The sequence below is a fragment of the Gorilla gorilla genome, chromosome 17 (genome assembly GCF_029281585.2).
Source record: "Gorilla gorilla gorilla isolate KB3781 chromosome 17, NHGRI_mGorGor1-v2.1_pri, whole genome shotgun sequence".
Taxonomy (NCBI): domain Eukaryota; kingdom Metazoa; phylum Chordata; class Mammalia; order Primates; family Hominidae; genus Gorilla; species Gorilla gorilla.
Genome location: NC_073241.2, coordinates 98,743,448 through 98,771,263, shown reverse-complemented (window position 1 = coordinate 98,771,263; position 27,816 = coordinate 98,743,448). Strand labels below are relative to the sequence as shown.

Below are 27,816 nucleotides of genomic sequence, written 5' to 3'. Positions count from 1 at the left end.
CTTTGCTTTGTTTTAATGGCAGGGAAGAGCTAGTCAGGTGAAGGTGAGGAAGCCCAGTTCTCCAGGTGAGGAAGCTGGGATGCCTCAATGCAGAGTGTGGTCAAGACATCATCAGCCTGGTAACCCCACACCAGTTTCTGTGTCTTTCCCATGCATCAATCCATGCACACAATTTTGTCCAATGAATATGTTTAAAACCACATGTAATCAAGTAATTTCTCCGGATTAAAACATCATAGCTTTCCACTTTGACTGTATCAGATATAAAACTGTTTTCCCTGTGGCAAAAAAAGAAGTCGTCCCCAAAGAGGTGAAATTAAATGTAAAGATACTCCTTCATTGTGGCAAATCAAATCTGTATTTCTTGTTTAGAAATACCAATATCAATAGGTAAAATGGTATAGGGCTTACCATGCACCTGGCATTTTGCAAATTTTATCTTATTTACGTCTTGCAATAACCCTATGGGAGTTGGCCATTTGACACTTCATGCCCATTTTACAGATGAGGTATGAAGAAGGAAAGTCCACAGCCTCAACCAAATGTCTCTATTTCCAAAGTTCTTTGTCTGCATTACACTCTGGTGATATTCAGAACTTGGTACTCTTGAGCTGGGGCTTAAATAATGTTAATAATCTGAAGTACTGGATTTTCCTGAAGCAGAAGTCTGTGGAGAGTTCTTTCAGAGACAAAAACAATGTAGTCTTTGATAAGCTCCAGCTAAGTCATAAAATCACGTTATCAAAACCAACATCAATGAGATGGAAGAAAAGACATTTCAGAATCATACTGCTGTATACAGAATGTTTTTGTAAAGGTTTTTCAGGTTTTAAAATAAGTACAATTGAGAACCTGTCTTAATCTTTGAGTACATTTAAAGTGATGCATGCATCTTAGGGTTTCAAAGATGGTAGACTGCACACATAACAGGGAAAGTGATCAAGAGATCTGAGGAATCATTAGTGACATTACCTTTGAGATTGGTTGAGGCACTCATCAGGGACTGTGAATTGAAATAGATACAGCCAATGGTTCCAATTAAATTGGGGAAAAACTATATAAAATAGGAGCCTTAGAATTACTGTAGATTATATAGAAAAAGGGTATCATGTCCTAATCTAGGGTGGCACACCAATCGGCATCCTCAGAGATACTCCAACCTTCTCTGGGGTAAGGGTGGAATACACTGTCATGAAATTGTGTGCAGTGGTTGAAACAGGTGTTCTGAGAAGGCGCTAGAAATCAGTGTAACAGATCTGAGCCTTCTTGTGTTATCTCAGCTTCCTTAACTTCATGGGCTTCCTGTATAAAATGAGGGATAGCATTAGGAGATATACCTAATGTAAATGACAAGTTAATGGGTGCGGCACACCAACATGGCACATGTATACATATGTAACAAACCTGCACGTTGTGCACATGTACCCTAGAACTTAAAGTATAATAAAAAAATAAAAATAAATAAATAAAGAGAAAATGATATCTGACCTGCCCACGGAACAGTATAGCTGCGTTAAAGGTGTACTGTGTGTAAAAAACAGTAAGAATTCATATTGTTGGGATGATTCCTAATAGAGCATTTCACTTGCTGTAAAAGTTGCTGCACAATTTTATTGTATATACTATTTGAAATTTTGCATTAAATTTTAAAGACAAATATATACATAAAGAATAGTCAAAATAGTAACTGAAAAAAATCACAATATAACAAATACATCTAAAGACAATGCAGGACTAATTTTTTTAAATTTAGATAGCCTTTAAAACAAAATCTCTTCCCTCCAAAACAGCAATGTACTTTGCTGTGTTTTTTTGTATGTTTTATTCGTTAAAAAGCTAAATTTTAGTATGTTCACAAAAAAAAGTCAAAAAATAAATTTAGTTGAAGTTATAAAATGTAGTTTGTAAAAATTAAACATCGAATAACACCTCTTAGGTAAGATATAAAATATATTATCGCTGGCATATTTCCAATTACAGGCTTTACATTGCAATCGATTGATATTGCTGAAGCTAATTACAAAGGTGCATATTACAAAGTGCCTCTACGAAGGTGGTGCCAATATTCTTGTACATATCAATCAAAACCATAATGGTGCAGTTCCGAATGTAAACTTATTTAACAATTTAACGAATGTTTATTGACTGCCCTCTTTTGTGCCAGAAAGGGTCTTACATATCATTGTATCCTCCTGTGTATAGTAAATGCTGGGGTTGGTATTAATGCCATCTTTTTACTTCTTCATCCTTGGTTATTTCCTATTAGCATATATCCTTAATTAACACATATTAAACATATACTAACACATCCTTAATATTTGTAATTGAAGAAAAACCTACCAGATACATTACAGATTCTAACTGCAGAGCAAAACAATTATTTACTTCACCTTTAATTCCGAATCCTGGGTAAATCATGAATATCCAAATGCATTAGGTGCTATTTCTTTAGGTGCTATTACTTTTCTTTTGAAAAGTAATTTTACTGTTTCCCCTTCACATTCTAGTCAGATACTGACATTAAGCTGTCAGCAGAAAGCATAATGACTTAAACTTCTTGGATGCTTTATTTGGGACTTTATTTATTTTGTATTCTGCACACTTTTATTGTCATTTAAAAGGGAGTTGTGACTAGTTAAAACCATGAGTATCAAGATAGCTATGTGCGCGTTTTGGATGGGAATGCAGCTCAGTGATCTCTCTTTTACTGCAGTTACAAAATAGAATTTCATTGAAAAGGCATTGAACTTTATCTTCTAAGTAATGAAGTCTTCTAAAATTTAGTCAAGATGGCTCTAGAGCTCAACATCAAAGACACAGAAGTTTTGCACTGCTGTTTGTTTTTAAAGTCAATGGAGTGTTCAAACCACTTGGGTCCTAGTAATTAAGGTATTCTATGGGCAAATGTAGCTTATATAAACCTCATTTCACAGAGAACACTAAACTGCAACTGCAAAATGATTAACATTTATATTTTCCCCAATTCAAAAGAGAGAACCATAAAATGAAAAAGTCCCAGGTAATAATTGAAATACATGTACTTAGGCAAAAAAAGTTTTTTCCTCACTATTATTTCTTAGTTAACTATTACTCTCATATGAAATTTAGAAGCAGCCATTTCTTGACTGGCATTAAATAAATATTCCCTTTATGTTTATTTTAAAGCTCTCAGGCTAGGCATAATGGCTTATACTTTGTAATCCCAGCACTTTGGGAGGCTGAGGCAGGAGGATTGCTTAAGGCTAGGAGTTCAAGACCAACATAGGCAACACAGCAAGACCCCATCCCCACCAAAAAAAAAAAAAAAAAGAAAAGAAAAGAAATTAGCTGTGCAAAGTGGCACGTGCCTGTAGTCCCAGATACTGGGGAGGCTGAGTCAGGAGGATCACCTGAGTCCAGGAATTCAAGGTTACAGTGAACCATGATCCCACTCACTGCACTCCAGCCTGGATGACAGAGCAAGGCCCTATCTCTAAAAAGGAAAGCTGTTTAATATTTAAATATAAATTCTACTTTACATATTTCTCAGAATTCACTGAGAAAAGCTGTTATTCATCAGGCTTAGATGAAAATATAAAACTTATCAGATATTATAATAAAAGATCATCCATTTGCATTTGACATAAAATGAAGTGAAATAATCCCAAAAGTCCAAAACAAACACCAAAAACTATCTAGACCACATGCAGAAGAATGAAACTGGACCCCTGTCTTTCAATATATACATAAATCAAATCAAAATGGATTAATAACTTAAATAAGACCTAAAATTATGAACCTACTAAAAGAAAACATTAGGGAAATGCTCCAGGACACTGGTTTGAGCAAAGATTTCTTGAGTAAGGCCTCAAAAGCAGAGAACCAAAGCAAAAATGGGCAAATGGGATCACATCAAGTTTAAAAGCGTCTGCACAGCAAAGGAAACAATCAGTCAAGTGAAGAGAAAACCTACACAATAGGAAAAATTATATGTGAAGCTATTCAACTGACAAGGGGTTAATAACCGGGATACATAAATAACCCAAACAACTCAATAGCAATATAAACAAACAATCTGATTAAAAATGGGCAAAAGTTCTAAATAGACATTTCTCAAAAGAAGCCAAATAGTCAAAGGTATATGAAAAAAATGTTCAACATCACTAATCATTTAGGAAATGCAAATAGAAACCACAACGAGATATTATCTCACCCCAATTAGAATGGCTACTATTAAGAAGACAGAAAATAATAAATGCTGGCGAGGATGCAAAGGAAAGAGAATGTTTGCACACTGTTGATGGAAATAAAAATTATTTCCATCTAAAATACAGTATGGAGGTTCCTCAAAATTTGAAAATAGAATTGCCATATGATCCAGCAATCCCATCTCTGGGTATATATACAAAAGAAAGGAAATCAGTATATCAAAAAGATACATGACTGCCATATTTATTGCAGTAGTATTCACAATAACCAAGATATGGTATCAACCTAAGTATTCATCAATGGATGAATGAAAAAGAAAATGTGTTATATATACACAACACAATGTTCTTCCTCCATAAAAAGAATGAACTCCTGTCATTTGCAACAACATAGGTGAAAATGGAGGTCATTATGTTAAATGAAATAAGCCAGGCACGGGAAGACAAACGTTACGTGTCTCACAATATGTGGGAGCTAAAAATATTGATCTCATGGACATAGTGGATAGAATGGTGGGTACCAGAGGCTAGGAAAAGTAGTAGGGAGGGGAGGTTGGTTAATGGGCACAAAAATACAGTTAGATAGAAGGATAAGATCTAGTGTTTGATAGTTCAAGAGGGTGACTATAGTAAAGTTAATAATTTATTGTATATTTCAAAAGAACTAGAAGAGTAGAGTTGGATGTTCTCAACACAAATAAATGAAAAATCAGGTGATGACTATCCCAATAACCAAGATTTGATCATTATACATTGCATTATTGTATCAAAATATTACATGTATTCCATAAATATGGACAACTATTATGTATCCATAAACATAAAAAAATTTAAAAATTAAAAATAGCATAATTGCCATAACATTCCAACAACTAAAATGGTTTAGGAGACCAAAGACAAACATGCAAGAATGAAAACAGTATATTGAAACAGTGCCAGGATTATATATACAACTCCAAAGTGATCAGAACATAGTCTATATAAATGCAGTCCCTTGGATTTGTGCTGAGCACAGCCCTCACAGCCCTATGAGGTGGGCCTAGGTTACAAATAATAACTCCATCAGCTCAGAGACAGTAGAAAACTTCCAGGATGAGGATGATAGGTGATACAGTCTGGAGGGAGTAGGATTTGAGCATGTTCTTAAATAGGTGAAATTTCTAAATGGGCCATACTGGGGTCTATAAATTATTAAGAACAGAAGGCAGATGTTTCTCCCACTTTCTGCTGCATTTCTAGGAAGAACAGTGGGAGAGGATGTAAAGTCCTCACTTTGAAGGGAACAATTCTCACTGTCTCCAAAAGAAAAGACATTTTTATGTTTTCACAGGTGACAATGTGGAGAGTTATTCCACTAAATCATACTTGTGTATTCACATATTTATACAGATAGTTAAATTCTACGCAAAAATGCAAATTTAGCTTCTCTATGCCATGGTGGCTTGAGTTTCAGAATAACTGTTGTCCTATTAAGACTGTTCAGCAAAAACACATTCATTCATTTTAAGGACGTGTTTGTTCCTCACTCCCACCCTTTGTTTCCTTCCTTCCTTCCTTCCTTCTTTCCTTCCTTCCTTCCTTCCTTCCCTCCTTCCCTCCCTCCATCCCTCCCTCCCTTCCTTCGTCCCTCCCTCCATCCCTCTCTCCCTCCCTCTCTCCCTTCCTCCCTCCTTTCCTTCCTTCCTTCCTTCCAAAAAATTTGTCTAGAGATCTGGAAAGCAGAAGAAAATGGAGTAGCTACAGAAGACGGTATTGTTAAATATGCCCTTAATTATGAGTTAAATAAGCTAACTACATGATGGGTTTGTAAATGATGAGTGTATTCACTGGAAATGTTTATATGAATATACAGTCAACCTAAAATCCCTTAAAATTCTGTAAGCCATAGATTAATCTTTTACATGTTTAGTAACCTTGGGATTTAATATATGAATCGTAAGGTTGAGGTAAATATTTTTGACCTCTCTTTTGTGACCCTCAAAATATGGCTTTCTTTTTTAAGATTTTTCTTCCAAAATCAGAATTTATCTCATGAATGCACTGACCTTTAGGTGCTGAAAATGACATAATGCATCCTTGGACAGATGTTTGCAAAAAGTAAGCCAAAATGTTACATAATATATCAATACGGCTATCTACATGAACTCACTGTATCAGACTTTGAGTTTAGCTACTGGGGTAAAACTGTGGTAAAATAAATATCTGGTGCCTATCTTTAAGATAGTAATAATCATTCAAAATTCATATTGGAAGGTTGGGGGTGGTCTCATGATTCAAACCATCACAGAATGACACCTTTCCCCTTTATCTGTTTTCTTGATGATATGCAGAAATTGACAGCCCATCGATCAAAATTTGGCCTTTCTCAACCTGAGTTTCATGAGAGAATTAAGACTTACAAAAAAATGATTTGAGTCATTATTTTCCTCAATTCACAAGTATTGAACAGTTGCTACCATTTTCCATACAGGAAGGAAGTTAACTCATTACATACATTGGAAGACTCAAGGAATTAAGAGTTTCTTCTCCCATGGAACCCCAGTTCAGAAGAGCTGCCAAGAAATAGGTTCCTTTTCAAAGGTCTGTCCCAGGAGGCTTTTGGTATCTGTCAATCAATTCTACCATTCAATGGTTGAAGCATCATAGACTAAGCACTCTTTTGATCTTGTAAAGTATTATTTTACTCAACAATGAGGTTGGTGTTCTTCTACCCAATTCATAATTAAGAAAAGTGAGACTTAAAGATATTTGAAACTTACTATAGGTTACACAATTCATAATTGACAAGTTATTAATTAAATCCCTCAGTTGATTCTAAAAGAGCGTACTCTTTCCATTTTTCTACGCTACTTCCACTATAATTGTGCCCCACTGGATGGCTTATCATGTTTGTAAAGTGAGGCTAGGTTTTGATGCTCCTTCTTACATTTTCTAATTAGCTTTTAATTTTAAGATAACTGTTGTTACACATGCAGTTGTGAGAAACAGCACAGAACAACCCTGCATGCTCTTTATCCAATTTTCCCCATAGTAACTTCTTGTAAAATTACCATCTCATTTCATAACCAAAATACTGACATTACTACAGTCAAGATACAGAACATTTCAACCATCAAAAGGATTCGCCATTCTTTGCTTTTATAACCATTTCTACCTCACACACAAACCCCATACCCTCTTTCCTGTCCATAACCTCTGGATACTACCAACCTGTTCTTCATTTCTACAATTTATTATTTTAAGAATGTTAATAGAATGAAATTGCACAGTATGTAAATTTGATGATTGGTGTTTTTATAGACACCCACCATGATTTTCTGAGATTTATTATTAGTTTGGTCCTTTGTTACTGCTGTGTAGTATTGCATAATTTGGTGAACTACAGCTTGTTTAATCATTCACCTAATGATGGACATCTGGTTTATCTTCAATTTATTACTATTTCAAATGAAGCAGCCATGAACATTCATGAATAGGTTTGTATGTGAGAAGTTTCATTCCTCTGACATGAATGTCCAGGAGTGCAATTGCCAGGTCTCATTTTTGCATATGTAGGTTGTTAAGAAATTGACAAATTGTTTTCCAGAGTGTCTGAACCATTTTATATTCCTGCCAGTAATGAGTGATCCAGCTATCCAGCTTCTCTGGATTCGTGTCAGCATTTAGTGTTGTCACTTTTTCTTAGCCTTTCCAATAGGTGTGTAATGATATCTCTTTGTAGTTTTAATTTGCATCTTCCTAATGGTTAATGATGTCAGACACCTGTTTATGTGGTTATTTGTATATATGTCAACTTTGGTGAAATGTATGTTCATGTCCTTTGCCCGTCTTCTGGTTGAATTATGGTTTTTTAAAAATTAAATGTACAGTTTTTAGAGTGTCTTATACTAGTTTTTTGTCAGAGATGTATAGTCCTTAAGTATTTTCTGCCAGTAAATGGCTTGTCTTTTCATCCTCTTAATAGGGTCTTTCACAGAGCAAAAGTTTTTAATTTCAATAAGATGAAATTGTCAATCTTTCCTTTTATGGATCATGATTTTGTTGTCAAGTCTAAGAATTCTGCCTAGTCCTAGATTTTCTTCTAATGTTTTTCCAAAAAATTTTTATAGCTTTATGTTTTACATTTAAGTCTGTGACCTGTTTTGAGTTACAAGGCGTGAAGTTTATGTGAAGTTTCACTTAGTTTGCTCGTGGATGTTCAATTACTCCAGTAACATTTGCTGAAAAGGCATTCCTCCTCTTTATCAAATTAGTTTTCCACCTTTGCCTAAAATATGTTATGTGTATTTGTGTGGGTCCCTATTTAAAACAAACTTTTTTCTTAATTATATGATCTGGATGTATCCTTATATCAAAGCTCCTACAAATCCCCATGTTTGAACAGAATAAATCACTAATGATGCTCTAATGTCCAAGCTAGGAGTAAACAAAAGAGAAATTAATTCTATCTACTTGTTGCTAAAGACAACTATTTAATATTCACTACTCTAAAACATTGATGATTTTAAGATATTTTAAAACTAAATTGGGTCACTTCCAATAATGCTGTTTTATCAATTATATGTATTAGCTGCAAGCAACAGAAGCTGACACTTGCTGATTTAGACAGAAAGGAATTTATTAAAGTTTTTATTATTTCAAAATAGGAATAGAGGACTGGAGAACCAGGTTCAAGACTAAGCAACCATAAATATTCTCTAAAGTTATTAAAGTGGCTTAATGTGTGTATTCACTTGAGACAATAGATGCAGCAATTTGCATTGTTTCTACTTCTGTGTCATTACATTGATCCAGTAGAAATGACTACTCTCTCCTCCCCTGCGAAGATTCCTCCACTGAATTGCCTCTTTTGTCACTAACTCAAAGTCGGTCCTAGGTTCCTGGCATTTGTAAAAGCCAGCTCATGTTCTTGTGCTCTAGCTGCAAGGGAGATAAGCATTTTGGGCATTTCATCTTTTATAACGCAAGACCTTATTTGCTACCTTCACCATTCATAATGTGGGAGTACTTTCCAAATATGGGAAAGAGACTCAAATTTTGGCTGAAATAAAGAAATGACAAGTAGCCGATATAGACATTTATTTTATTTTATTTTTTTACTTACGGAGGCATACTTTAACCTATTTATCCTAGCTCTCTAGGGCTCAGTGGAAATATATGGTGAAAAACAACTTGCATTAAAAATTATTCTGGTGAAATGTACTTCATTTATTCTAGAATCACTTGAGATAAAAACCAAGCCTGAAACAAATAATTCTCTTGCCCAGAAATCAATTAAGGTAGAATCTCTGGGAGTCGGTCTTGCCACTGCTGTTACCAAAACAAAAGAGAAAAAAATAACCCTCAAAAGTAAAATCATTATTTTTCTTCACCGTCATTGTCACAAGCCATAGTGCTACAATGGAGGTAGATAACTTGTTTTGAGAATATTCCAAGTCAAAATTATCACAGGTAGAGGGTCCCACAATGAAGGAAAAGCCATGGCCAACTCTCCTGTCTCTCAGCGGAGTTCTGGAGGATCACATGACCTCTACCTCCACAAAAAGCCATTAACCAGTGAGAAAGTTCCATTTCTGTTAGTGGTGTACTAAGTAATTCAAGAAAGCCCACATGCTCATGATCACAAATGCTGCACACATACAAAAAGTATATATATTCGAAGGCATTGAAAACTACCAAAGATAAAATTGATACTTTATTTGTATAATTTTTAAATGAACCAAATGATAATTCTAGACATGAAAATAAAATCATCGAAATTGATAGCAATGAATAGTTTTAACAGTAGATTATTTGCAGCTGAATAGAAAATTAGCAAACTGAAAGAAATGCAAGAAAAATATTTATCTTGAAGATCTGAGAGGCAAAGAGATGAAAGAGTAAAAGCGTAAAGACACTTTGAGATAAGGTAGTAATTACTTGCCATATATCTGCTTCCTTACATACGAGTAAGGACAAAGAGAAAGAATGGACAGAACTGATACTTGAGGAGGTAGTGGTGGAGAATGTTTCAAAACTGATGAGTGATATCAAGCCATAGAATCAAGAAGCCCTATAAACCTCAAGAAAGATGAACGGAATGAAAACTATATTTCTACATGTCATAACAAAACTCCTGAAAACCAAAGATAAAGAACATGTTAAAAGCAGACAGAAGAAAAGAGACTAATCATTTTCAAAAGGCAAAAATAAGACTGCCAGATGGCTTCTCAATGCAAACAATAGTAGGTGAAAGACTCATTTTTCCCAAGAGCTAGAAAAACAAAATACTTCTGTGGCAATGGTTCTCCATCCTGGCTAGCCTGTAGAAGCATGCAGTACCTTTCCTAGATACTGAAACTCACTTCTTATTGGCTCCTTGCCAACAGTCCTATTTCACTACAATCTATTCTACACCCCAGGCTCAGGAATTTTGTTAATTTGACAGTGAACATTTAACCCCTCTTGTAAAACACATCAGTAACTTCCCAGCTTCTTAGAACACTACAAGCACCCTTATTCTGGATCTTTTCTCATTACTCCACACTCATCTCATCTAGACACATATTGTTACCTGGATATGTTGTGTCTTATGCATAGAACTTTTTAACAAACCCTTCTTAATTCACGACTTCTCAGCTTGATGGTCACTTTCTCTAAAAACCACAAGGGTACCTACAATCTGCATGAACTCGAGAGGTATGTGCTATATATTGCTTCGATTTTCTCTCCCCCCATCTATCCATCTATGCCCTATCTCTTTAAGTAGGAAACAAAGAACAAAGAAAAGAACATAAAACATAAACCTCATAGATATCAGGAGCAAGGTGTTGCAGGGTAGCAACTGTCTTTCACAGCCATGAGCCCAGGTTTATGTAGAATACAAAACTGACTCTGAGCTACTGGTTTTTTTTAAAATATAGCCTCATGCACTGAATCTCCCATTGGGAAAATCGTGATTGCATTGTTCAGAACTCAGTGAGTCTTAAATTAAGTACAATTTAAATAGCCGTGGTATCTTAATTACTTAGATGAGTATACACAAATTAGACAATTGAAATCTTTCAAGAGCATCCACATTGCTGGTAGAAGCATCAGTCATGTATCAAGAGAGCCTGGAAAGTTCTCAGAAAGGATTTACTCACGTTCGTTACATTGTTTATGAAGTCAATTTCTGTACATCGAAGAAATTTTTTGTTGTATTCCTTCTGTGTTCACATTATAAAGCATTATAGACTGTCAGGAAATTAGTGTTACATAAAGGATTTAATGGATAATTAACTTTATATTTCAGAGGTCTTCGCACTAACAACAGTGTAATTAGCAGTTTAGAGGAGTCTAGCATGTTACATATTTTCTGTTTCCTAAAAAAGTATCATTTTATGGCAACAATTATCAACTCTGGTGTCACATTAAAAACACTTGAGGGAACTTTAAAGCAAACCCACACTCAACTCCAGGCAGGCCAATTCAGTGAGGAAAGCCCAGGCCGAAGGATCAAGTTCTGCAGGTCACTCCTATATGCAGTCGTGGTTGAGAGTGATTGTTTTTTAATAAAGGGATAGGTAATATAGATAATTATTCAAAATATCAGAAAACAACAGAATGTGTTGAGTGGCCTTCACAGTGCTAAATAATTGTCCAGTTTTAAATGTCTAGAATAGTATATTTCATACTTATACATAAAATTGGTAGCTTCTAGGTAAATTCAGTATCATGACTTGGTACTAGGTGTACTTTGGTTTAGAAGACTTATATAGCTAAAACTTAAGGATTCCAAATATGTGGTGAAGTCTATGAAAGCAAGAGTAAAATGACATGGATGCTTTCTACAGAACTACCCTACGGTCTTTAAAACACTCTGGAAAATGTATTCCTATTTGCTAGTAAGTTTAAACAAAAAGGAATATTTTTCAAAGCAAGGAGACATATGTGAAAAGTATAATTTTACTCTTATTTTTGCATAGCATGTGAGAAAATTTACTAGAATTATGTAAACAAAAATAAATATAAAATTTACTAGTTGCCATGGTGTTAAAGTTATAGTTTTTATAGTTTTGGGGAAAAAATACGAACTTTCCAATTTTAGACAAATATTGCATCTATTTTTCCAAGTAAAGACTAATGTAGACATAAAATGGTTCATAGAATTAAAAACTTTCCTTGTATTCTACAAAAGCATTTTATGAACATCTTCTTCTGGTGCAGAGGTGGGGAGTGCATTCTGCTATCCACTCAGGAAAGATAGCAATTCCATGTGTATGGGTAGTAATGTGCCATTTGGAAATACATACATATTCAATATATAGCACATCATATATGTATATATGTGTGTACACACATATACATACACACATAAACATGCCAAAGGGTAGTGAGTAATCAGAAAAAAGCAATTCCATATTTACAATGGAAAAATCGTTAGGAAAAAATTACTACACAGGTTTCTACATGTGTATTAGTCCATTCTCACGCTGCTGTAAGAACATACCAGAGACTGGGTAATTTATAAAGGAAAGAGGTTTAATTGACTCACAGTTCTGCATGGCTAGGGAGGCCTCAGGGAACTTACAATCATGGTGGAAGGCACCTCTTCACAGGGCGGCAGGAGAGAGAATGAGTACCCAGTGAAGGGGGAAGCCCCTTATAAAATCATCAGATCTTGTGAGAACTCACTATCTAGAGAACAGCATGGGAGAAACCACTCCCATGATTCAATTACCTCCCACCAGGTCCCTCCCATGACACGTGGGGATTATGGGAGCTACAATTCAAATGAGATTTCGGTGGGGACACAGCCAAACCACATCAACGTGTAATACATTTTATGTATAAATGTACACATTTGAATAAGAGATTGGCATATAGGCAACTTAAAAAATTAATAGTTTTTTAATAAAGGAACATAATTTAAATACATCTATTTTGATTTAGGCCCCCTTTAAAGCAGCAAGCAACAAAAATAAGAAACAAACAAAATAATCCAGTCTCTTGAGTTGAGATCATGCTGTGGTTGAGTACTGTCAATGCCTGGGCATTTAGCTAACACTGTCATACTATGTGAGGCATGACTATGTCACCACATACTGCTTTTTGATTTGTCAGATCCCCATTAATCTGTATAGTTTTTATATTTAGGTTTTCTTTAAATGAACTCATCTTTCATTAAGTTGATTTAAACATAATCTTTTATAAAGCCAGGTTAAACAAAATATCATCTTCCATAAATAAAGGTAATGCTAAACTAAAGATATTTAACTATTTAAATAACTTGTAAAATTCTACCCAGACACTGTCATGTAAATTTTGAAAGGTGCTCTATTTTTTTTTTTTGAAAGGAGAGGTTAGTGAATTTGTGTTTGGTATCAATGAAAATGAAATTGTGTCAATTCAGTGTGGCCTGGACAAGTATCTGCATAGTACTTCCTTATTGTGACATAAATTCTTTCACTAAGTAGCATTTTTGTCTGCAATCTAAATAACTTAGCATTGAGTACAGTGAATGATTGTATCAGCTTTAAACCAAGATACCAAAGAAAGCATCTTGACTTTGAAGGGTACACATGACTGTGTTGAACTTGTCTATATATACTCCAAAGTGGTAGCTGTTCTATAACAGCTATTACACTGAACTTGAAGTTATACACCTAGGTTTGTAGACACAAACACACAAACCCAAGCTGTGTCTCAATAACTCCAGCTGATTTGCCTTACTTCTTTTGGATTCTAGTTTATGTACAGAATGGGGGTTAAAATTTGAATATATGTTTAAAATCCTACCATAAGACTTATATAATATGTGTGATAAGTCTTTACAAGTTGTGAGATGCACAATATATACAAAATGTAGTGAGATTATGTTACCATTATGAAGTCTCAAACTAAGCATTAATATGTCTTTGTTCCCAGTAATTTTACTGTTAAGCCAAAAATAAAAATTAACCAAGAACTGTTGCAAATAATTCAGGAAAATGGCAGACAAAATATTTTGCACATGTTGCAAGGTTACAACCATCACTAATCATTGCAAGTACCATGTAAACAATAGTTTTCTTTATTAATTTCTGCTCTCGCTTATAGCAAAATATCATTTCTTATTCTATCCACCTTGACTGACAGGTGCAATATTCTCATTGAGTAATAGTGTAACAATATAAAAATGAATTACTTAGAGGATAATACTGCTCTGTATCTTAAAATAAATCTAAAGAGGATTTATGCAGAAAGTTAATGAAAATGTTCCCTATCTAGAATTTGTGGACTCTGTGGACAAAGTTACAAGACCTTGAAGAAAAACAGAAAACACTGTGACTAACGTGAGGTACAAGTAATAAAACCGAGGCTAAAGAAATTACAGTATGCTCCCTTTTAATTATTTTATCTTATTTGATAGAAATTATGTCTTCCTCAAAACCAGCACTGCATTTCAAAATATGTGAATCTAGAGATTATCTTTAAATAGTGGGACTACAGATAATTTCAATTTTGTTTGTATTGCATACCTTTTATCTTCTACAGTTTCTAAAATTGATGTAAATAGAAACAGTCCAAAGATACAAATACTTAAGTGTCCTACTCAACAGTTTCTACATGGTTTATGATCCAAAGAGGGCAATGCTACCTAAGAAAAATACTTCAAAAAGATGACATTTATGTCAAATATATATACTTCATAGTAAACTATTTTTTTTTTTAGATGGAGTTTCGCTCTTGTTGCCCAGACTCGAGTGCAGTGGCACGATCTCAGCGCACTGCAACCTCCACCTCTCGAGTTCAAGCGATTCTCCTGCCTCAGCCTCCTCAGTAGCTGGAATTACAGGCGCTGGCCTCTGCGCCCCGCTAATTTTTGTATTTTTAGTAGAGACGAGGTTTCACAATGTTGGCCAGGCTGCTCTCGAACTCCTGACCTCAGGTGATCCACCAGCCTCGGCCTCCCAAAATGTTGAGATTACAGGTGTGAGCCACCGCACCCAGCCTAAACTAATTTTTTATTCCGTATTCTATTTTATACTGATCCAAAATATTCACCATTACTGTGCGTGTTTGAAAGACATTTAAGGAAACTGGGAATGTAGATCGTAGAAAGATATTTGACCACTGTAGCACTTCCCTGCTCACTGTCTATTAATTTCAGTCATTTGAAAGATCTCTTTAAGTACTGAGTATTATCTTTGTTTTCTAAGAAAAGGAAGGCCATTTTTAAAGTTCACCTTGCCAGCAGTCATCTGTAAATCTATCAAGATAAAAACTGAGATGTGAATCTTGATAACTCTCTCTGATTTACCCGCCTCTGCCAGGTCTTACATAGGCATAATAATTTAATAGCAAAATCCAGCCACAACGTCTGTATTTGGTTTTTACTGTAAAAATTACCTTAATTTTCATTGTCTTTGGCTTAATTTTTGAAATTCAAAGAACATCGGACATGTTCATTTGCAGACAGAGGGATGTTTTTAAAAGGAAAAAATTGCCAATAGAGATAGAGTTTCTAAGCATACATCAGATGTCATACACACGAACATGCAGTTGAAGATAATGCAAAATATAGGGATTGGGTAGAAGATATATAAGATCTTTGCTTACTGGAAAATTCTAAGAACTAGCATTATTTGCAGGAATATGTATAGATACAGAAGTAAGTGGCAAATCTACACACAGCGTAAGGAATATGCATAATTGTCACCATGAATAAAAATCTGGAATCAAATAGAGAGTTCAAATAATTGAAATTGTCATCTGCTAAATTAGTATTTAATGAGAAATGATAAATATACAAATGATAAATAAACATAGATACCACAGATCCATTTCAGAAAACAATGTCCAGGATTCACAATATTCCAGACAAGTAAAGACTGAAACACACTCATTATAACTTCTGCACCATAAATCCATATATTAGAAATTCATATACAAAGTAATGATCCTGAAATTTCTTTAGAATTTTTAAATGGTCAGAATGACTAAGTTATTTATATGTTTTACCTTAAATATATTTATTGCATCTAATTCTTGGGAAATTGGTAATGCATGCCATGCAAGATATAATCTCTCTTTACAAACTAGTTTTTACAGACTTGGAGACCAAAGAAATTGTAACATGGTCTAAAGGACAAAATATACAAATGCACATATGCACATTTCTATTTATTTTATTTTATTTTATTTAGTTAGTTATTTTGAGACAGAGTTTCGCTTTGTCACCCAGGCTAGAGTGCAGAGGCATGATCTCGGCTCACAGCAACTTCCACCTCCCAAGTTCAAGCAATTCTTGCACCTCAGCCTCCTGAGTAGCTGGGACTATATAGGCACACATCACCAGACCCCGCTGACTTTTTGTAATTTTTAGTAGAGATGGGGTTTCACCATGTTGCCTCAGCCTCCCAAAATGCTAGGATTACAGGCGTGAGCCACCGTGTCCAGCTATTTCTATTTATTTTAATCATTGAGCTTCTATAAAAGGGTAAATTTTCATAAATATCTCTCATGAACAAATACTCCGAGGAAAGCTGTTGAGAGAGGAAAGGAAAACTCACAGTGTTTACAGAAAGGAGATCAATTATCCTTAAGCCAGGAATGGAGGTGTCTTAAGGTTTTAATCAAGAAGGGACAAAGGGCAAGAGGTAGGTGAATCCACAATAAGATGTTAAAACAAAAATATGCAAAAAGTGAAATTCTCAACAGGTGCTCAGCTCATAAAGTTAGTGCTCTTCAAAACTCGCAATCTGTCCCTCCACATTTCCCTGCTTCCCCTACAGCGAAGTTGGTGCAAAGTGACAATGACTGGCCCAATGTACTCTGAGTAACAATGATGCAGGGGTTCTTTATTATAACTAATTCAGGCTTAACGCAATATGACTCTGTAATACACACACAAACACCAGTGTACACTGCCTCTTAAACTGCGGGCACTCCAAGATAATTTGATCACTTGAGTGTGTACCTGAATACACACACACACACACACACACACACACCACCCTATCCTGAGACACTCCTTCAGAACCCACACATACCAACACCAATCTCTCACCTGAGTTTGAGTAAGAAATAAAAAATGTCTGTAGAAGACACTATTTTGTCTGCATACAATGTGTCTGTGAATAGTCATGTTGATGTATTTGAATGAATTCCTTGAAAAAAATGATGTGAGGTCTGTGTCTAGAATAAGTCAAGGTACAGCAGTCTAAAATTTGTACAGTGATATTGATGACAATGACTGTGATGACGGTGATGATGATGATGATCACTCCACAAAGCTGCATCTATTTTTGATAAATTTAGGGTCAATACACAAAGTGTTAGATTATTAATGCTTTCAGTGATTGAGTTCTTAGTTTGGCTGCAAACCAAACACTGACTGGATATTTTGCTATATATGCCTTGCTTACTAAATTTTACTTCTTTGCCCAAATAGTGGGTAAGGGACTGTACTCAACAGGTTGCTAGCTTCCCCAGTGAGACACAGGGCAAGGGCCTTTTTGACCTCTTAAATCTGGAAGCCCCTCTGAAAGGGCTGACTTGCTGCCTAGAGGACAAGAAATGCCTTACTGCCCTCATTCAAAATTGCACTTATCTGTGAAGAGCAAAGGGCACATTAGAACATTTCATCATAAATTATGTTTCATGTCAATAATTATCTCTAATGCAATCGGCCTCATATCCAGGCCTTTTTTTCTCCATTAGAACATCACAGACTTTGATTTTTGAAAGCATGAGTACTGTCCATAATAAATCAAATATCTATGCATGTTCAATTATAATTATTTATATTTTGAAATTTAGTTTTGGACATAAATCATACAAAACTCACCGTGTCCTTGGAGTTAAAAAATATGTTATTTGGAAAAGTTCATAGTTTTGAGTCCATAAAATTAGGAATATGTATTATTAACTGTGCAAATGAAATATTAATGTTTGGATAATTTCAATTTTTATGATTTGGGTTATCACTCTTTAAGGCACACAATATTTGCTCAGAGTTTTACTATCTTATGGGACTCACTTAACTTAGTAAGCTTCACAGAACCAGCTATGTGAAGTTTTGCCATTTAAATTCACTCTTCTGCATATTAGAATATTCTGAATAGAAAAGTATCTGACTTAAAAAAAAAGTTCCCAAAATAGTCAAGGTGAATTTAATATTTTGATTTAATTTAAAACAAAACTGTTTCAATACCTAACTTTGAAGTTTACATTTCTCAGGTAGAAATGGAGGACAAAAGCAATTAACTTTTATATGAACACATATAAAAGTTTTATTGTTTTCTATGAAGGCTGCACTTTACAAAGGCAAAGCTCTAAACAGTGAACACAGCAAAAGAGGCTTTGTAAGTGTAACTATACATTTGCACACATCGTTAGGCAGAAATGGCGTTCAAGATGACATTTCAAACGCTGTGAATGCCATAGTTACCCAAGAAGCATTCAGTGCACTTTCCTTGGGCCCTATGTTATAATTGGGTTACATACTCAGTTTTTATTGTGTGAAATCCTGGAAGGCTTGGATGGGGTGGAGGGGAATCCTATAGACTCCAGGGCCAAGTGCGCAAGAAGGGGATGCTCAGGCTACATTCTTCAGTCTCATTTTCATATGCAGGTGACTCTGTGAACGCAGACATACATCTTGTCTAGGACTTAACTCATCCGTTAGTTTATATAGTCTGAGGCATCAGATACAATTGCGATTTCAAGAAGATCAAAGGCCGAGAAAAATGATCAAGCATCCAGTCGTAAAGCAAAGGGCTTCAAAGGTCAAGTTAAGAAGACGACTCCCTTCCACCTCCAGCTCTGCACCTCCCTTGGCTGACAGCTGTGTGGTGACAGACTTGAGCATTGCGTCCCGGCTGCGAGAAACAACCAGACTCCTGGAGAACCGCAGCTTTTCCCGTGGGTTCGTCCTTATATCCCTGGAAAAGAATGAGGCGCTTTCTTCTACCCAAGAAAAGCCCTTGAAACCTGGCCGAGGATCCGACTCTGGCGCCTGCTCTCTCTCGCCTTGGTGGGGCTCACGGCAGCGCACGTTGGCTCCAGGCTGGAGGAAGGGGGGCGTTGCTGTCACCCAGCTCCGCACTCGCTCTTGCAGCCTCCCAGCCTACTACAGAGCTGCTGAAGTTCCAGAATGGGCCCCTGTTGTCCTTGGGGTACAGTCTGCACCTTTAATGCGAAACCCAGCAGAGGCAGCACCAAGAGTCAAGTCTGCCTTTCCCGTCCTCCTGTCCCCAACACCTGGCGCCGCCAACTCCCGACAAAGCGACTCCTGGTGCTTGCTGATCTGCCCTCTTTCGGGGATTCTACCGTATCTTTCTTCTACCCTCTAACACTACCCTTCTTTTGCTTTCTTTTTTACACAAAAATTAGCAAAGTCCTCCCCTCTTTTTCCCCTTTTCCAAGTTGGAGGATTCATCCAGTCATCAGGGAACACAGCAAAGGTTCTAGCTCAAGGACCCTTTGCCCCGGGATGCAGGAGCCTGGTAGAACTGGAACTTGGAGAACAGTGAGGTAGACACAACCAGAGTCTGGAACAGGGGCCCTTTCTTTCCCAGACGAGTTTCCCCTCGCTTTTCTGGACCAGCCAGCCGGGGTCAGCCTCCCAGGCCACCCTACATCGCGCGCTCCCCAGGGACCTCCTGCCCGTCCCTCCATCCTCCCTCTCGCGTCCCAAGTCTAGGCTGCTCCCGCCCAGGTGACTGCCCCTCCTGTCCCGCTGCCTCCCGTGAGTCCCTCCTACCGCCTCGTCTGGTCACTAGAATAGTTTTGAACCCTTGGGTTCTACACGGTTTCCCTCCCAAGCCAGGCAGCGCATCTCTCAAGAAGTAGGGAAAGGTCTCCATCAACTTTGCCGTCACGGAGCAGTGACCGCGGGCGGGCGCGGGGCACACACCTGCCTGTACGCGGGCGCGGGTCCCCGGGTAGGGGAGCACTTGCGGGGCGCGGGAGCCGCCCTCGGCCACGGCGAAGGCGCCCTAAACTACAGCCGGCAGGGACGCGCGGCGCTGGGAGGGCATCAGACGGGAATTTCGAATTGAGCTTGGGAAGCGGAGACCAGAAAATGGTGATTCTAAACACACGCGAGCGTCGCCACACAGAGCAGTTCCACCCGAAAGGCGCACACTTTTGAGAACAGACCATCGTGGATAGCACCGCAAAGAAACCTCCTCCAAGGCACGTTCCTCGTTGGAACTGACAACCCCTTTCGTCTACTGACTTCCCCGCACGGTCGAAGACAGCCCGGTGCACTCGAGGATGGGGACTCAGGCGCTCCTGGAGTCCCCAGGTCCGTCTGCAGAGCCCCCCGGCAGGTGTGGGCCCCCACCTGGCCAAGCAACAAGCGGGCCATCCGCCTAAGGGCCGGGTCCCTCTCTGCCCTGTACCCGCACGGGTCACCTCTCCCTGCCCCCCCCAGGCAGCCAGCCGGGCCGAACGAGCGCCGGGGAAGGAGCAAGCCGAGCGAGCCACTCACCCCAAGCTTCCTGCTGCGGATTTTCACGTAGCCCTGCTTGACTATGTCGTTAAAGTTGGAGGCCATGGCCAGCGCGATCGGGCTCCTGCGCCCCGCGATCCGCTCTCCGGAGTCGAGAGCCGCCGTCCGCCGCCGGGTCTGCGCGGGTCTCGCATCCAGCCGGCCGCCGCCAGCAGCAGCGCCGCCGCCCGCTCTTCCCCGAACTCTCGCCGGTGGGGACGCGGGGTCGCCTGCAGGGCCGCCGCGGACGGGGAACGGGGCCCGGCGCCGCGAGCCGCGCCAGCCCTCCGCGTTCCGGCGCTCACCTTCGCTCCCCGCCGCGAGCCCAGCGCCGCGGCCCGCGCCTCCGCCAGCTGCGGGAGCCCCCACCGCGCCGCCGCCCCCGGCAGCACCCACGGGCTGGCGCCTCGCTCGGCGGCGCACAGCTGGCCGGAGCGCACCACCGCGGCTCCCCGGCGCGGGGGGAGGGGGCGGGCCGGGGGGGGGGCGGGCTGATGCGCCGGCCCCGCTCCCTCCCCCTGGCCCGTGGGGTGGCTGGGCTCGGAGACGCTCGCAAGACGCGCTCCATCCCTCTCCGCGCGGGTGGGAGCGCCTCCGCCGCCGCGCGCCCCGAGGCCCTCTCCCCACCCGGCTCCCCGGTCCCGCAGCGCTCCCCGGGCGCGAGATTCCTAAGGACACGGCGCCTCATTCCCGGGCTCTAAATCTCCACTCGCAAGCTGGGCACCAGGGAAAGGGCAGTGGGGACACTTCCAACGCGGAAGGCCAGCGGGAGCGAGACACTTATTTCATTGGCCTTGTTTACAGTACATTTTTATTCCCAAGCACTCGCGGCCGTTCCAGGTCTCTGCCCCGTTAGGAAGTGTAAATCGACGCCAGACCCTTCCTGGTGCACACAAAGAGACCAATCGTGCGCATGTGTCTAATCCTCCCGCAGCCTAGAGACAGGCAGGCGGGCGAGGCAGCCGGGCGCCGACGTCCTCTGCTGAAGGAGTGGAGAAGACCGACCGACCCGAGTGGTTGATTTATGCATGCGTTTTCGTTAACTAGGACTGAAAGTGGCTCCTGGCTCTTCTGGGAAAATGGAGAACGTGGTTGTTATCAATGGATACCAATGACTTCTTGAAATGCTCAACTTGTACAAACAAAAAATGAAAAACTTTCTCCCCTTAATGTAGAAACACATGGCATTTTACAAGTAGGTTTTTCATTATTGTAAAGATGTTTTAATTTTTAGGATTATATTTTTGTGAAAGATTCGAGGAAAAAGAGGGATATTGAGTTTTGGCCGGAGGCAATATACGGATTTTTACTATAGGCTAGAACATTTAGTACTTACTTCTAAGGATGTTTCTAATTAGTAAAATGTATAAAGATTGACAATTTTTAAGGTGACTCCTGCAAGAGTTATATTTAGTAAAAGTTCAAAAGATGATGTTTATTTCAGTGAGCAGTATTTTTCCAGGTTCTCATTTAAAATTTCCTACCCCATTTGAAACACAATAATAGAAAGTAAGGAAACCTAACTTGAATAGGGTTGTGGGGGGAATGTAAAAACTTGAAGGACAAGGTAGCTCACTCCAACCAGCTGAGCATCCGAGGGAGATTTTTGTCTCATCCTTTGCAGAAATCTCCATCTAGAGCCCATGTAAACCAATGGAAATTCTTACTTGCTTTAACAGCACACTATTCCTATTCATTCATTAATGTGGGCTAGCCTTTTTTTTTAAAATAAAAAAACCTTCCGCCGTGCAAAGTACCAGATGCTGGGGCAGATCAGATACTAAGAATAACATGGTAAAATCCTTTCCGCTGTCACTCTGGAATGGGCCCAAACTCTGACCTTCCCAGAAAATTTGCATAAACTCCCTGGAATGGGCTCAAGCTCTGACCTTCTCAGAAAATTTGCATAAACTCTCTGATAACTCCTTGTAATTCTTTCCTCTAAATACCTGGCACAGCTTGTCTATTCCACCCACTTCTTACTATTTCATACACTGCATGGCCATTTTTTTTAGAAATGTAAAGACTGCTTTAGGTTTGTAAATGCTTTAAATAAGTGATTTCATTCAGCCCTCTTTGCAACCACATATGTTAAATGTGGTTGCCAGTTACTAGAGGAAATTGAGGCTCACAGATATTCAGTTGCAGAGCCACACGTTTCAAGATTGATTTGAGGTCTGCAATGATTTCTATGACCACTGACTCCTTCTCCTATTTACATAATCATCTGTTTCACAAGTCAATTATCAGTTCTTTGAAGTCAGGGATTAGTTTTGTCTCAGCAACAATCTTAGTGCTTACATAAGTAACAGGTGTGATCAATAATCATAGCTTTTAATGATTATGTATGTGATCACTGTGCCTACATTCATGTTTATCAACATCTTTGTAACACCCTAGCATGACTTCAATATTCTCATTTATCTTTTATTTTTAAATTTGTGATACAGCAATTTTTATGTATGTGTGTCCCTCTTTTTATGATCTTTATTTGCTTCTTGAAAGCAGTAGATTATCTGTCATGTAAATTTTCCCAATTCTGGATTTGCTTGCATAGCATCAATTAAATATGTTCACCCAAGTCCCACGTTTCCTACTAATGTGACTTAGAAACTTACCTGCATTCTCCTTTTTTTCAAAATAATTAATAAAAGATGCTGTGTATATTCTACTGAATCATACCAAAGGAACAAAATATTTAGCTGTCCAATTGATTAGAAGATTAAAGTGTTGTCAACACTCATCCGTACATTATAAAATTATAAAATATAAATTATATGAAATTGTAGAATGATAAAATTCTCCACCAACCTTCCAACTAGTGGTTTTTGCAGCCACTGATGATCATTGCTTAGATACATTATTTCATTAGGGATTGCAAAGTTGTGATTTTCTAATTTATCTTTATTCTTGAGTTTATGAGTATATACCCTCTTCTAAAAATCAAACAAATAAACAAAAGTTCTTTCCCTCACAAATTAGAGAATTCCCCTGAAATAGACACCCTATAAGAAAGGCAGGCTTGATTCTTAACCATTATTATCCATGTTTTAGAAATCTTGAATGGGTTCTAGCAAACTCAAAATGAATCCCTGCTCCCTTTGGAATATCATTTTCAAAGATGCAGTTTTGTATATTTGATGTATTTCAGGGCGTCACAGTCATTATTCTTTTTGGTGTCTGAACTACCCCATCTTAGGTGAGAAGGAGCTGCTTCCATAGACATTTTTGCATTTTGAACAGGTAGCCATGAACTTTACTGGCCTGGCTGTGATCAATAACAAGGTATCCCATGCTTATCTAATACATTTCCAACTGCAGACCTGGAATTCATTATTTCTTTTGGAACCTTCATTTGTTTTAATGAGAAATGAAATTCATTTCCCATAATTTGGTTGCTAGTGGTGTTTTTTGCTACTAGTTTTATGCTTTTCAGTTATAAAGCAAGGAACCTTTTTTTAATTTCAGAAATATATATTAAAAGAAAAAATTCTCACTTTCAAAGGATATTTTCAATTCAAATTAATGTTGACATATTCCATATTTAAGGATCGCTTCTTTTCCTTTGAGATACTCACTATGTGAAATATTTACAAGTTTCCAAAGTCAGACATATCAAATAAGGCACATTGAGAGATATAGCTCTCATTTCTTTCCCTTCCTCTCTTTGTAAGAAACAATTTTTATTAGTTTTTGGTTTGCCCTTTCACTGCTTTTTTTTTTTTTTGACAATATAAGGAAAGACATATATGGGTACCTATTTTTGTCTTTCTTACAAAAAAAAGAAAAGCATACTGTTCAACATTTTATTAGTCCAGTAGGCAGCCTCTAAATTGGGCCCTAAGACTTGATATCGGGCCCTGTGTAATTCCTTCTTCTTAGTGTGGAATGGACTTTCCCGCCCCACCCCCACTCTGCTACCAACTTCTAGTGAATACAGCAGAAGTGATGGAGTGTTCTTCCTGAATTAAGTTATAAAAAGACTGTGGCTTCTTATATGCTGAGTCATTTCTATTGGATTGCTTGCCCTGGAGAAGCCAGCTACCACAGTGTGAGCAATCCTATGGAGAGGCCCATGCAAATGAGCCTGGAGGGTGACCATCTGAGGCTTTCCAAAAGCCATGCGAGTAAACTCAGAAATACATCCGCCCAGTTGCTTTAGGTGACCACACCCTGGCAGTCACTGAGAGAGCCTGAGCTAAAACCAGCCAGCTATGCTGCTACTAGTTGTTTTTCAACAAAGGAAACTTTAGTTATTTGTAAATTAATAACTAAAATAGACTTTGGTATGTGGAAGTAGGGTGTTGTCTTAACAACAACAACAAAAAACCCTAAAATTTGAGAATGATTTTGGAATTTATGAGTGGCCTTGAGAAGAGTATTAGTAAAGGCTGAAAATATCTTCAACATGCTGTTTGTAGCATTTTGTACTTTGAGGGCACTGAGTAAGCTCACACAACAAAGTGAAGAAAATGTGATTGAAAATTGGAAGGAGGAGTATACTGGTTATTCAGTGGCAGGAAATTTAGTAACAATGTTCCTTGCAGCTATGTGGAAACTAGAAAATGTATGTAATAAACTCCCTGATTTAGATAAGAAAATCTCCAACCACAGTATTTGAAGTGCAACTGTTTCTTCTTTCCATTTAGTAAATTTTTGTTTGTTTGTTTGTTCAGACGGAATTTCCCTCTGTCATCCAGGCTGCAGAGTGCAGTGGCAAGTCCTGGCTCACTGCAACCTCCGCCTCACAGGCTCAAGTGATTCTCCTGTCTCAGCCTCCCGAGTAGCTGGGACTACAGGCATGCGCCACCACACCCGGCTAATTTTTGTATTTTTAGTAGAGATGGAGTTTCACCATGTTGGCCAAGCTGTTCTGGAACTTCTGGCCTCAGGTGATCTGTCCATGTCAGCCTCCCCGGCCTCCCAAAGTGCTGAGATTACAGGCATGAGCCACTGTGCCTGGCCCCACTTAGTACAATTTGAGAGGAGAGAGATACACTGAGGGAAGGACTGTTGAACAGAAGGGAGCCAAGAACTGATGATGGTTTCGAATATTCTCACCTTCTTCAGACTAGGATGCTCAAATTAATAAATGACAGCTGAACAAAGATTTCATCCTGGGCACTGACTGCCATGAATATTTAGTGTAAAAATAATGTCAAGGGAGTGACAACAAAATATATTTTTTAAGATTTCAGAAAATCAATGATTTTATGGTCACATTCTTGGCTTTATCCTTACACCACATTGTCATGGCACTGCTCTTGATTTGATCTAATGAAGAGAGTCACAGGAAACCCACGACATTCTTGAAAGATTTATATATGCTGAAGCTTTGCCAGACAAAGATAGTCTGCAATGAGGAGAGGCACGTGGATCCCCAATATTCTACTGACAGGAAGCAGGCAGAGAGAACAGGTCAGGTGCAGAAACATGCTACATTAAATAAATAAATAAATAAATAAATAAATAAATATTACTCAGAGGGAAGAACCACCAGCCTAGAAGGGAGAGCAAAGAACCTTGGAGGATTATACCCACACCCTGAGAACTAGTCCGGGAACTTCCAACATTTTCCCATCTGGATTTCAGAATTATCATGGACCAGTAATTGTTTGCCTTCTGTTTTCTCCCTTTTCAAACAGGAATGTGTATAGTGGTTGTATTATGCTTGTCCCACCATTGTTGGATATATGGTAGGCAGATAACTTGTCTCTTTAGTTTCAAAGGTTTGAAAGAAAAGATCTACAGTTGAAAAACTGTGCCCAAGGCATTACACTTGAGAAGCCTCGTTTCTGTTTCATGTAACAAAATTTTGTACTTTGAGTTCAGACTGTAGTGAGTGAGAATTTGAAGGTCTTAAAAGGGGTTGGCATATTTTGCACACGAGAGACATGAAGCATGGAGGGTCCGGGGCGGCCTGTGGGAAGCAGCTTTTAAGATGGGTCTACAACCTCCCACCTCCTTACAATCCCCTCTTTGCGTGTGGCTTGGACTACTGAATAAATTCTCAGTCTGGCAGAAGTGATAGAATGTCATTTTCAAGAATAGGTTATCAAAAGAATGCGGGTGTATTCCCTAGGTATCTCTTGCTCTCTCCTTTTTTCCTTTCGTTTGCAAAATGAATATACTCCTTCTTTATGAATGTCATCTAAAAGTATTATTTAGTTCATGTTTCTAATTCAAAATATTGGAAATCTAAAAATACACTCTAGATCTTTCCTGGCACTCATTTTTAGGGAATTATGCTTTTTGAAAATGTATTTTAAGGATGTTTAGTTTACTGGGCGAGAGACTGAGTTAGGGTACCCTTAGCATCTGTTTTCACTTGTACCATGAGGTAGCGAAAGATACGGCTTCTGAGTATGCCTTTTGAGACCTCCTGAAATTAACCTACTCAGGTCACTCACCCACAAATATCTCGATCTTCTTCTCATAATGACAGATTCCTGTTCGGGTTCATTTTTATTCTAATGTCTGATAGTTACCTCCTCAATGTGGGACTTCATATTTCAGAGCGCTAATCCTCAAGCAACTCCTATACACTTGCACCTCTGTCTACAGTCTCCACACAGCCACTTGAAGTTTGGGACATCTGAAGCCCAATCCTTTAAACTTTTTTTTTTTATTAATTGTTCTCAGATTGATCTACTTATTCCTTTAGTCTAAGTAGGAAATCTTCCTCTAGAAAGTGTATCATTGGAGATATATATATATATATACTAAAAAAAAATATATATATATATCCAATATATATATATTTTATTCTTAGGTCAGTAATAGATTGTTCTTTTCCTCTTGCTTCTCCTATACAACTACTTTTCCCCTGACATCCTTGTTGCTGTTGGTGATTAGCCATACCCACCCTGATTTTAGCTTCTGTGGCATATCTTGTCACTTAGTTAAATTAAGAAGTTCTATCAATGTTTTTCCTTTTCTATCCCAGTTGCTGTCTTTGTTTATTTGACAGGATTTAAGATATTCAAATTATTTTGCTACCCATACTGACACCATCTTAAAGAGCACCCACTTCTATCTTTATAAGATACTGTATTTACAATTGAAAATTTTTACATAAATATTTAATCCACTTATTTAAACTTATTTGAGGGAAAACTGACATCACTACATTTCTGTTAATGTTTAATATACACTTCTTGAATAGATCTTTACTTAATATGAATAGCC

General features: G+C 38.3%; 1 protein-coding gene across 2 annotated transcripts in view; it reads right to left on the bottom strand.

Annotated features, from left to right (window-relative positions):
* The window catches only part of DOK6 (docking protein 6), a 437,775-nt gene extending 416,713 nt beyond the window's left edge, over positions 1-21,062 (bottom strand). For both annotated transcript variants that reach the window (XM_019014250.4, XM_055368327.2), the window contains exon 1: positions 20,629-21,062. In XM_019014250.4, the coding sequence (XP_018869795.1) occupies positions 20,629-20,694 (66 nt within the window). In that variant the 5' untranslated portion in view covers positions 20,695-21,062. The remainder of the gene's footprint in view (positions 1-20,628) is intronic.
* Positions 21,063-27,816: the final 6,754 nt, after the last annotated feature.